Raw genomic sequence first — 13050 nt, 5'->3', positions numbered from 1 at the left:
TCTGAAATTAGTAGCTGATCGATTCATACAGTATTGAATTTCGAAGAAGAAATGTAATCAGGATTCTGGAAATTTCCAATCATATATTCTAATTGGAGAAAAGTACTGTAACACGTGCATGCAGCTGTAGCTGAAGTTTCCGTTCTCGTGTGAAGTGGGTCAAAAAATTAAGAAATAGTTTTTCTACCTTTATGATAGCATCCAACCTTGCACACATACTTGCGATCAGCTGGAAAGAGTTTGCCTGGTTCGTTTTTTACGTAGAACCACAATAAAGCTACATGTCGATAGGACTCTTCGTAATCTGGAGAGAATTTGACGTTCCAAAACATTGCCTTATTGTTCAAGTGGCTTCAAGACAAGAATGTGAGCCAGTTGGTCCACTGCCCATATGTTGTCGTGTTGAAACAGTTACTCACAGACCATGCAGATGGAACAAGTGACCTAGCGAGGTGGCGCAGCGGTTAGCACACTGAACTCGCATTCAGGAGCACGACAATTCAAATCCCCATCCGGTCATCCACATTTTGGTTTTCCGTAATTTCTCTAAGTCGCTCAAAGCAAATGCCACGAAGGTGGGGCACGGTGGGGCACGGTCGATTTCCCTCTCTAGCCACTTCACATCTGAGCTTGTGCTCTGTCTCTGATAACCTCGATGTCTTTGTTAAACTCTAATCTGCCTTTCAAACAAGTAATCCGTCAGTTAGACACACACAAACACACGCGTACTCATCCTCATATACTGTTCAGTATGAATCGTCATGGTATGCATCGCTCCATGCATCGAGTGAGGCGATTCAGATAGTTGACTTTGCGTCGCTGATTTGTGGGCAACTACTTAGTCTCTGAAACAGTTTTTTCGTCTTATACCGAGCCGCTAAAGTGCTAGGAGAAAACAGTGTTACATTGGGGAAGACTTTGGTGGTGGTAACAAGTTTATCCAATGTTCGATGATGTTTCAAAATGTTCAAATGTATGTGAAATCTTATGGGATTTAACTGCTAAGGTCATCAGTCCCTAAGCTTACATACTAATTAACCTTAATTATCCTAGGGACAAAAACACACACACACCCATGCCCGAGGGAGGACTCGAACCTCAGCCGGGACCAGATGATGTTTCAGATCAACATATTGCGCCAACTGGAGAACTTTTGGGCTGTGGAGAACATCACTCCTGCCTCGTCATTAGAGCGAAAACAATATACTTGGGTGCTTGGAAACAAAAGCCACTCATTCAGAAGATGGCTAAAACTTACTACTTCCGCTTGCCATTACATATCTTGAAAAATATTCTTGTGCATATTGAGGAACGTATTTAATTTCGGAGCAGGTGTGTGTATGTGCATTATCTGCAGCTAGTTGAGTCCATACAAGCTTTGTGAGTGTTGTAACGTGGTGTCCCGAAAGTATTACACTAATTTACAGATCTATTCCAGTGAAAGTGCTGCAGACGTTATACGGTGTCAACTTGAGAGAATTACAGATAAGGAACAGTACAGCTCAAGATAAAAAAAAATCACTAGACATTTAGGGATATCCTCGGGACACTGCCAATCAGCAGAACGAATGTAACAACTGGATGCTGGCTGAAATGTGAGACAACTTGGTAAGAGATAGGGATGTGCATGATGTGGACTAATGCGTGGCAGAAGGGATGTAGCTGGGTCCCGTTGTAAGATATCTACTCGCTTATTCGTATGTATCACGGCCAAGTTCCTCTCTAAAACCAGCTGTGTTGATATAACCACGGCGATCGAACTAATGTTTATGCTACACAGCATACAACGGGAATCTTACTCCCAAGGAAGATGCACCTGAAGACTAAAAATGGAACCGTGTGCCTATCAAAATCACCAGACTTGCCATTACAAGTTGGTTGGTTGGTTTTGGGGAAAGAGACCAGACAGCGAGGTCATCGGTCTCATCGGAGTAGGGGAGGATGGGGAAGGAAGTCAGCCGTGCCCTTTCAAAGGAACCATCCCGGCATTTGCCTGGAGCGATTTAGGGAAATCACGGAAAACCTAAATCAGGATGGCCGGACGCGGGATTGAACCGTCGTCCTCCCGAATGCGAGTCCAGTGTCTAACCACCATTACAAGTCTTCACACTTGGTTCAAATAGATATGAAGAGAATTCGAAAAGAGACGCTGACTTCTTATAACCGAATCGTTTATTGCCTCTAGTGCATGGCAATGTACATATTCCTGACGTTACTGGGCACACGTACTGACGTTCACACCTGTTATTACTGCTCTGAGGTAACCATTGCTTCTACCGATCTTTGCTAACGACTCTCTTTTAATTTTGATGAGTTCTCAAACGCGTCCTCTATTACTGCAACATTTAATGGAATCATAGAACTTCTCACGGCATGAGGCCATGTATCGTCCAACCACGCCTGACATCCAGCCACTACTGCCCACCACTCGTAACGGTTGGCGCCAAACCGAGCTTCTCGATCACTGGGGGCTCCCCTGGCCGAATAGCTGCTGCGCAAGGCCGCTACGTGTAAGAAACAGATGTCGATAGCCAAGGAGTAATTATACATGTAACTTTACAACCTCAGTCCAACAAAGGACACGCGGCACTTTTTTGCAGGATATCTAACTTTCATACATTATATGTCTAAGATACCGCATGTAGATGAGATGACAATAAATGAAGTAGTGGGAAGACATGATCTCCTGGATACAGGATTATAAAGTGCCGCTAAGGGAGAAATTCAGAAATATTTGCAATTCTTCAGAACCTTACGGTTTACGTAGAATTAAGAAATGAAAACAAACGTAGTACTCTGAGTGAACTGACTAACACATTGTCGCAAACTTTACTTCGAATGCGCACAAATATAGTGGGAGGACATGGAGCTAACCAGGGACCGAAAATGTGAGCAGCAGTGTTCCTGTTGCAATGGGAACAGGACTGTAGAGGAGGACGAAGTGCTGCCTAGGCTCTGGATCCCGCAGGAAGTAATTGATGACACGAGACGTCCCGTGGGTGCTGGGCTGAGCGAAAATGGAAAGTGGGACCGAAATGGTAGCGAAACATAGTTCCAGTAGTGCGTAACTTCAGCTTTAGCAATAAGCTTATTCCAGCATACATTGCAAAAAATGGTTCAAATGGCTCTGAGCACTATGGGACTCAACTGCTGAGGTCATTAGTCCCCTAGAACTTAGAACTAGTTAAACCTAACTAACCTAAGGACATCACAAACATTCATGCCCGAGGCAGGATTCGAACATGCGACCGTAGCGGTCTTGCGGTTCCAGACTGCAGCGCCTTTAACCGCACGGCCACTTCGGCCGGCCGCATACATTGCAAGTTGGGAGATTAATGACATAAGTAATCACATATATTTATTTATTCGAGATCATGTACACTTTTGTAGTTTTTACGTAGATCAACGACTGTAGACTATGACTCGCTGTGGAACGGTAGCTAGCGCAATTTAAAAAAAAAATTAAAACAGTGGGACCGAGCAGGACATTTCTCATTTGCTCTGCAGAACTATACTTTGTACTCTTTTTTCGACAGCAGACGCCATCTGTTTGTACTATGAGGTTGATGACATCCCCATTTCTAAAAAAAACATTCTCGCATAACGTGCCTCCGTAGCCGCGAGTGACAGAACTCAAACACACGGTACAGATATACATATGACACTTCATAATAGGTCAAAGAAACATCCAGGATTGGAGTTGGCGTCCACCTTGCTTATTAACGATGTCCTGAATTAAATGTGATTTCGCCTCAGACAAGAGAAACTGCACTTCAGATTACATTTTTGAAGCATTATTTTAAAATATTTTAAATTAACACCGTACCCACATACCAATCTATAATGATGTGGGACGAATTTTAATGCTCACTGATTTTCCCTGATCGTGTCTTCAAGATCAGTTTACCAATTGAAGCCACCACCTATGATGCAGAGGAGAGAGTGATCTTGAGGACTCTGGAGCGGAAAAGCTGCATTCGAGCTACGAAATTCTATCTCTGCTTCTACATCCTCATAGCACTGCAGGATTTCCGGTGTACGTCCCCAGCAGAGAAACCTGTCCAGTTCATCCAGGACACGCTCTTACGCCTACGAATCCTAGGGAAGACGGTGATGTTCTGCTGGGTACCAGAGCATGTGTTAATTTTGAGTGAGGGAGTGGTGGACGCAGCAGCTAAAGTAGCTTGTTTAAAATATACAGTGGCACAGCGTTAAGTCTCGCTACGTGCAGTGACTTCGTTGTTGAAAATGTTCAAATGTGTGTGAAACCTTATGGGACTTAACTGCTAAGGTCATCAGTCCCTAAGCTTACACACTATTTAATCTAACTTATCCTAAGGACAAACACACACACCCATGCCCGAGGGAGGACTCGAACCTCCGCCGGGACCAGCCGCACAGTCCATGACTGCAGCGCCTAAGACCGCTCGGCTAACCCCGCGCGGCACTTCGTTGTTGAGACAAAGGGCTATGCAACATGGCTGAAAGTGAGGGACACCAAGTTGTGTTTGATCAATCCAACAATCCGGTGGTGGTGTTCCTCTTTTCGGGTACACGAAAGATTGGAAGCAATTTTGACGTCCTTATAGATGTAATTTTCATGTGATGTGTAGGCTCCATCTTCAGCTGCAGGATTCGCCAGTATGTGCTTTTGGTACGCAGATTTACGTAGGCCATTTTTAAAAGAATATATCTTATATCACGATAACAGGGCAGCAGCTGCTTTACCAACTAATCTGTCTTTCATTCTAGGTGAAGATGAGACGAATGTGGTACGTGTTCTAAGATACGATCCACATAGACTGTTAGAAGAATTTTGTTTTTCCCAGACGGTTGGCTTATCCATTTCTTTTACGTAAATGATCAGCCAGTCCATTGCCTTAACTTAATATTTTAGGCTCATATGTTTGTGTATTATTTTAACATTAAATTTTAATACACTGGCATATCAAGAGCTTTAGGTTTAGTGTGAAAGAAAGTGAATTGGACGTGCATTTGAGCGACTGATAGGTGGGATCAGAGTTCTCATCAATACTTTTATGGTATCAGTTGTTAGTTTTTACATTATTTTAACTACATTTGTTTTGGAATATGTTAATAAAACCGACAATAATCGCTATGTTGAGTCTGCGAAACCCACCATCATCGTCAATACAGTTATAATTAGAGTAAGATAACAGCTGCCTGCTTCTAACAGGACCTTGAACGCACAAATGACTTTTCCTTTATTCCGGGATAATGTCGGGATGTGCACTTCCGCTGTTTAAGTCATCCAGTCACAACTGGAATAAACCACTGAGCCCATATACAAATACTATCAGATGCTACTAGAGTCAATGGAAAAAACTGCAGCGTTTTCTCACGAATATAATTTGATTTATCTTTGTCTTGTGTCGACAACGGAGGGTTCGTTGGCCCCGTATCCTACAGCGCTGTCTTTGTCTGAGCGGCGTCTACGTCTGTGAAATTTCTCTTTCAGGTGTGGACGCTGGCGCGGAGAGTGGCGTGCCGTGTTTACGGGTGAGAGATAAAACGTTATCTCACTGCGCCGCCTGCTTTATGTTGCAGGTCAGTTGTGACGGTTCCCGGCCCGCTGCGAAAATGTCCGTGTGCGTGGGAGAAGACCCCGGGACAGGTAAATCTTGCAATCTCTCACTAATAAGAATGCTCATATTATTAGGGACATATTTCAAATTCCGATAGTTGCTAAGGTAAGATATGAAAAGTACGTATTCGAGACCACTCGTTGCGCTGAGCCTTTCCTTCTTTTCCTGTCTTTCTACTTCATAATGCCAACGAATTCTTTCGCGACGTTGTACATTCAGATCTTTTATTTTATTTTTTTAAACTGAGATGTACTGCAGAAGGTAATACGTTGACAGAATATGAACTACTATGAAGAATAATTGAACACCCTAATAAAGCTTTATCTAAATACTTGAGTTGTCAAGGAAGGTAGAAAACTTACCCCTGTGCATCTCAGTAGTTTTTAATATTACCTGAGACCAAAATAGTTGAAGAGTCATATGAGGACATAGGTGTTTCGATGAAAATAATTTCCATTGCAAGTGAAAGCAGTATGAAGAAATTTCAAATCTCATACAGTACTATAGTGTTAATTTTTATACGAATAGACTGTCATAGTCATTCAAGAGACTTTCCTTAAAAACAAAAAAAGAAAGGAATGATGAGTCACGTGAAAACAACATAACTGACTTTCAGAAAGGCATTGTTCAATTAACAATCATATAAAAATTTTAAGAACAAATATTATGGTAAAGTGTAAAATGACACATAAAAGTAATGCAGCCGTTACCACAGTTTTATTTTACACTCTTCTCTGGCTCTGTTTTATCATGTGAGTCAAAGCTAGTTGTCGATGGAACTATACAGGGTGACAGTGGCGGATATAGAAAACCTCAAGGAGGGGGCGCTAAAGATGATCTTGAGCTACCTTTACTTTTACTGTAATAAAAATAATCAAGTCACATGCAAAGTTTAAGAAAGTTTTAGTTAAACTGATTATACACATTTACAAGACAATGCCATCTTATGACTAAAAAAAGTTACAATTGTGTTTCTCTTCCTTAATGATGAATTCAATGCACCTCGTCTTCCTAGCAAAGTGGTTTATTACATCGTCAACAGGGCAATCAATGTCAGGGTGAGGGTTCAACAAAGATAAGCCATTAAGTCGATCGTTCAGGAGGATTCGTCCTTCACTGTCTACCCCAGCCATCTCTTTGTACGCCGCGATGTTGAAAAACTTCTTTCTACTGTAGCGATAGATGCTGGTAGACAAGAAAGTATTTTGTACAGCGTGTGCAAAGTTGGACAGTTAGATATAGGACGCGCGTGCTACGTTGGAAAGTACAATTACTCGATTATCGATTCAGTCGAATCGACTGACGAAAGAAACTAACGAATAGCGTGCCGGCTGACTGCCCGCAAGGGGGGGGGGGGGGGGGGGGAGGAGGGGAGCGGGCGCCCCTCGCGCCCCCCGTATGTATCCGCCGCTCTAGGGTGATCAGAAAATGTCTGAAACGCTTGTAGGGATATTGCAGGGCAGGTTGTACTGAGATGTAAATGTTACGTAACACATTCAATAAGTTGCTGCGTTTCCGAGTTATTTAGCATTGAAGTTAGCCAATCAGGTCGTTACGCACGCAAATCCAAGTTTTATGTAACCAAACAAAGCACAACGGAGGGGTATCTGTTGAGAGACCAGACAAACGTGTGGTTCCTGAAGAGGGGCAGCAGCGTTTTCAGTAGTTGCAAGGGCAACAGTCTGGATGATTGACTGATCTGGCCTTGTAACAATAACCAAAACGGCCTTCCTGTGCTGGTACTGCGAACGGCTGAAAGCAAGGGGAAAGCAAGGGGAAACTACGGCCGTAATTTTTCCCGAGGGCATGCAGCTTTACTGTGTGATTAAATGATGATGGCGTCCTCCGGGCAGGGACTACTCAAGAGGATGTCGTTATCAGGAGAAAGAACACTGGCGTCCTACGGATCGGAGCGTGGAATGTCAGATCACTTAATCGGGCAGGTAGGTTAGAAAATTTAAAAAGGGAAATGGATAGGTTAAAGTTAGATATAGTGGGAATTAGTGAAGTTCGGTGGCAGGAGGAACAAGACTTCGGGTCAGGTGACTACAGGGTTATAAACACAAAATCAAATAGGGGTAATGCAGGAGTAGGTTTAATAATGAATAGGAAAATAGGAATACGGGTAAGCTACTACAAACAGCATAGTGAACGCATTATTGTGGCCAAGATAGATACGAAGCCCACACCTACTACAGTAGTACAAGTTTATATGCCAACTAGCTCTGCAGATGACGAAGAAATTAAAGAAATGTGTGATGAAATAAAAGAAATTATTCAGATAGAGAAGGGTGACGAAAATTTAATAATCATAGGTAACTGGAATTCGGTAGTAGGAAAAGGGAGAGAAGGAAACGTAGTAGGTGAATATGGATTGGGCTAAGAAATGAAAGAGGAAGCCACCTGGTAGAATTTTGCACAGAGCACAACTTAATCATAGCTAACACTTGGTTTAAGAATCATGAAAGAAGGTTGTATGCACGGAAGAACCCTGGAGATACTAAAAGGTATCAGATAGATTATATAATGGTAAGACAGAGATTTAGGAACCAGGTTTTAAATTGTAAGACATTTCCAGGGGCAGATGTGGACTCTGACCACAATCTATTGGTTATGGCCTGTAGATTAAAACTGAAGAAACTGCAAAAAGGTGGGAATTTAAGGAGATGGGACCTGGATAAACTGAAAGAACCAGAGGTTGTACAGAGTTTCAGGAAGAGCATAAGGGAACAATTGACAGGAATGGGGGAAAGATATACAGTAGAAGAAGAATGGGTAGCTTTGAGGGATGAAGTAGTGAAGGCAGCAGAGGATCAAGTAGGTAAAAAGACGAGGGCTAGTAGAAATCCTTGGGTAACAGAAGAAATATTGAATTTAATTGATGAAAGGAGAAAATATAAAAATGCAGTAAATGAAGCAGGCAAAAAGGAATACAAACGTCTCAAAAATGAGATCGACAGGAAGTGCAAAATGGCTAAGCAGGGATGGCTAGAGGCTTGTCTCACTAGGGGTAAGATAGATACTGCCTACAGGAAAATTAAAGAGACCTTTGGAGATAAGAGAACCACTTGTATGAACATCAAGAGCTCAGATGGAAACCCAGTTCTAAGCAAAGAAGGGAAAGCAGAAAGATGGAAGGAGTATATAGAGGGTCTATACAAGGGCGATGTACTTGAGGACAATATTATGGAAATGGAAGAGGATGTAGATGAAGATGAAATGGGAGATACGATACTGTGTGAAGAGTTTGACAGAGCACTGAAAGACCTGAGTCGAAACAAGGCCCCCGGAGTAGACAACATTCCATTGGAACTACTGACGGCCTTGGGAGAGCCAGTCCTGACAAAACTCTACCATCTGGTGAGCAAGATGTATGAAACAGGCGAAATACCCTCAGACTTCAAGAAGAATATAATAATTCCAATCCCAAAGAAAGCTGATGTTGACAGATGAGAAAATTACGGAACAATCAGTTTAATAAGCCACAGCTGCAAAATACTAACAGGAATTCTTTACAGACGAATGGAAAAACTAGTAGAAGCTGACCTGGGGGAAGATCAGTTTGGATTCCGTAGAAATACTGGAACACGTGAGGCAATGCTGACCTTACGACTTATCTTACAAGAAAGATTAAGGAAAGGCAAACCTACGTTTCTAGCATTTGTAGACTTAGAGAAAGCTTTTGACATTGTTGACTGGAATACTCTCTTTCAAATTCTAAAGGTGGCAGGAGTAAAATACAGGGAGCGAAGGGCCATTTACAATTTGTACAGAAACCAGATGGCAGTTACTTAAGAGTCGACGGACATGAAAGGGAAGCAGTGGTTGGGAAGTGAGTGAGACAGGGTTGTAGCCTCTCCCCGATGTTATTCAATCTGTATATTGAGCAAGCAGTAAAGGAAACAAAAGAAAAATTCGGAGTAGGTATTAAAATCCATGGAGAAGAAATAAAAACTTTGAGGTTCGCCGATGACATTGTAATTCTGTCAGAGACAGCAAAGGACTTGAAAGAGCAGTTGAATGGAATGGATAGCGTCTTGAAAGGAGGATATAAGATGAGCATCAACAAAAGCAAAACGAGGATAATGGAATGTAGTCGAATTAAGTCGAGTGATGCTGAGGGAATTAGATTAGTAAATGAGACACTTAAAGTAGTAAAGGAGTTTTGCTATTTGGGGAGCAAAATAACTAATGATGGTCGAAGTAGAGAGGATATAAAATGTAGACTGGCAATGGCAAGGAAAGCGTTTCTGAAGAAGAGAAATTTGTTAACATCGAGTATAGATTTAATTGTCAGGAAGTCATTTCTGAAAGTATTTGTATGAAGTGTGACCATGTATGGAAGTGAAACATGGACGATAAATAGATTGGACAAGAAGAGAATAGAAGCTTTCGAAATGTGGTGCTACAGAAGAATGCTGAAGATTAGATGGGTAGATCACATAATTAATGAGGAAGTATTGAATAGGATTGGGGAGAAGAGAAAATCGTGGCACAACTTGACCAGAAGAAGGGATCGGTTGGTAGGACATGTTCTGAGGCATCAAGGGATCACCAATTTAGTATTGGAGGGCAGCGTGGAGGGTAAAAATCGTAGAGGGAGACCAAGAGGTGAATACACTAAGCAGATTGAGAAGGATGTAGGTTGCAGTAGGTACTGGGAGATGAAGAAGCTGGCACAGGATAGAGTAGCATGGAGAGCTGCATCAAACCAGTCTCAGGACTGAAGACCACACAACAACAACAAAGCACTTGGGCAATACCGCCCCTCGCAGTCCGCTTGAATGTGAGCGTGCGATGCGCCCATTGACTAGTTTCAACGCTAAATAACTCTGAAACCGCGCAACGTGTCGAATTTTTTTCTTAACATTTATATCTGAGTGCATCCTGACCTGCAACATCCCTACAAGCGTTTCAGACATTATCTGACCAGCCTGTATAACTCACGGAATCATTACAAAAGAAGTTACAAAAAATTAGCAAAATAAAAAATAAGAGAAGATATCTTCAGTATTGCATTCAAATGAGTAACACATGACTGAATATCTCTAAACAACTGCGAAGAACTCTTGTACACAATAAAAAAGAGTTTCTGCTGGAAGCGTACTGAATTTGGAACCTGCGGTATACTGTACACAATTCTCTACAGTGATTAAGAAAATGTTACCGAAGTGAAAACCGTTCTTCTCCTGAAAAGTGAGATTTATGAACTTACCTTTCAGTAAGTCCATATTATTAACCATAAATCCATGAGAGCGTATACACTTGAGAATCGAAGGGATAGAATTTCGAGACACTTGAAGAACGCCCTGCTCTTAGATCGCTGATCGTTCTCGTCACCGTTTCTGGGCTAAGAATATTCTTTGTGAAGACACATAAGTATAACATAGGACATAACATAGTGAAAATAAGCAGATTCAAGCATCACGTTCCAGCGGTCGTTAATGTGAAGATTATTCTTATAATGAAAACAGCAGAACTGTTATTGCACAAGTTTTTATTTCACCTTCAGTTCAAGGAATATTACATATTAATTGCCGATTGTTATTATATCATCATGTATAATAAAACCTTGTTTTTTTCGAAAGCTTCAATGACATGATCTATAAGCCGTGTGCTTGTCCATAAGAACTATGTAATGTAAGATGAACAAATTTTGTATTAACCCATCTCACAAAGATCTGAGGAATGATCAGAAATGACAAAATTTGGAAATATTTGCAGATCGGTGTAGGTGGTACCGAACGTTTAAAGTTGCCCAAGTTTGATAATTTATTGAGAAATAAAATAATGTTATACAGAAATGTTGATCCTACAAAATATACTAAAAGAAGGTCATAGACTCATAAATACTGAACAGCTTGAAAGGTAGTAGAACGCCAATATTTTAGCTATTCATTGCTCTATCTAAAGTTACAAGGACCACTTGTAGCTGAATTTTACTAAGTATAAGACTTTATCTCCTATTCCCCAGAACAGAATTCTTCCAAAACTTTCCTATCACATGAGCAAATTACCAAGTTGTATGTCCTCCTTGAGAACGACATCAAAGCAAAACTTTACTACCGTCTCCTCCATATGGCCTATACAGAAGATTTCTCGGTTCCCCTTAGGCCTACGAGCCCTTAACTCACAACACTCTCACATAACTCCCGCAAATAAGGACTTGAGATATTGCACCAAAAGCACAACTGTCTTACAATGTCACAAAATGCACGAAATGAACCACCAATTAACACTAAAAATCCTACAAACGAGATATATATTTTAAATAAAAGGTTACTCGCTAACGTTTCCAACGGTGCTAAGCACAGTATCCTTCAAATCGACCCTTCGACTTAAATAAATACATACGAATCTGGCGCACACGCTCTTATAACAAAGCAACATTTACGTTAGAATAAATGAAACCATCAACATAAAAGCACCATACTGCTTCATTTTATTGTGAAATGTGGAGGACTTTCCTGGTTCGACACCCGTACATGATAAAATACTTAAGACTGTAGGAACTGGAGAATGTACTGTGATATTGTTTGTAGCAATAGGAGCTAATGTACTATGCTATTATTACCCAACACCTGATTGGTCATGATTGACTTTATCGTTTAATATTTAATATTCAAAATGTTTGTAGAAATGTTATTAATTTTGCTGTAATCTCTAACCCCTTTGATTTTACTTCTAAAATGGTGGCTGACATTCTATTAGATCCATTGCATTGTTGTGATTTTTTGATATGCTCGGATTTCCTCTACAATTTTGTCTTGAATCATTACAGATCATAAACGTATTTAAGAATGTCCGTCTTTTGTAAGCCTTAAATTCTTTCCAGTGTCCAGATTCTCAAACTTTAGAACAGGCGAGCTGCAGGCACGTCCTCCACTTTTATTAGGCTAAAACCCGCTAAGCACCCGCGTTAATCTTCCCTTTGTCACTGACTGCTCGGCCCTTGCTGGTGGAACCGCCGGCCGCCAGCCTGAGTCCAAGGCTCCTCCCTCGGGAAAATCACTGAAATCTAACTTTGAAATATTTTCGCTAGATTGTGATTTATCTGACATACATGTCACGCTATAGCCCATGTGTGAAGGCATAAAAAATCTCAGTAGTCAGATCCTGGAGAAACAATCCTAGGAACTTCTGATCTCATTTAAATTCACTAGACGGATCCAATTCTCCAGTACAGCCTCTCGTGGGTCAGTTTGGTGTTAAAACTGAAGACAAGGGCAAAAGGACGAAATTTTAAATTCTATATTTAATAATTTGTGTACACTGGAGTATCCTATGGCCGAAGCAATAGTTGCCCGTCACATACACTCACAAATGGAGTGAAATAGACTCCCACTCCTGGCGCCAGTACTGAAAAACGATAAACTACGTAAAATGACAAGAAACTAGGGCGTGTTGTGATTCGTGTTACACATTTCACATTGACTACCTTTCG

At 41.3% G+C, this 13050-nt stretch overlaps 1 protein-coding gene across 1 annotated transcript in view; it reads left to right on the top strand.

The window, feature by feature from the left end:
- LOC124721390 (KN motif and ankyrin repeat domain-containing protein 2) overlaps positions 1-13050 on the top strand; it is a 387950-nt gene that overhangs the window by 106980 nt on the left and 267920 nt on the right. The window contains exon 2 of the mRNA XM_047246331.1: positions 5569-5635. Within this exon, the coding sequence (XP_047102287.1) occupies positions 5602-5635 (34 nt within the window). The 5' untranslated portion in view covers positions 5569-5601. The remainder of the gene's footprint in view (positions 1-5568; positions 5636-13050) is intronic.

This window comes from Schistocerca piceifrons, chromosome X, assembly GCF_021461385.2.
Source record: "Schistocerca piceifrons isolate TAMUIC-IGC-003096 chromosome X, iqSchPice1.1, whole genome shotgun sequence".
In the NCBI taxonomy this organism is placed as follows: domain Eukaryota; kingdom Metazoa; phylum Arthropoda; class Insecta; order Orthoptera; family Acrididae; genus Schistocerca; species Schistocerca piceifrons.
This window is presented reverse-complemented; position numbering and strand designations above follow the sequence as displayed.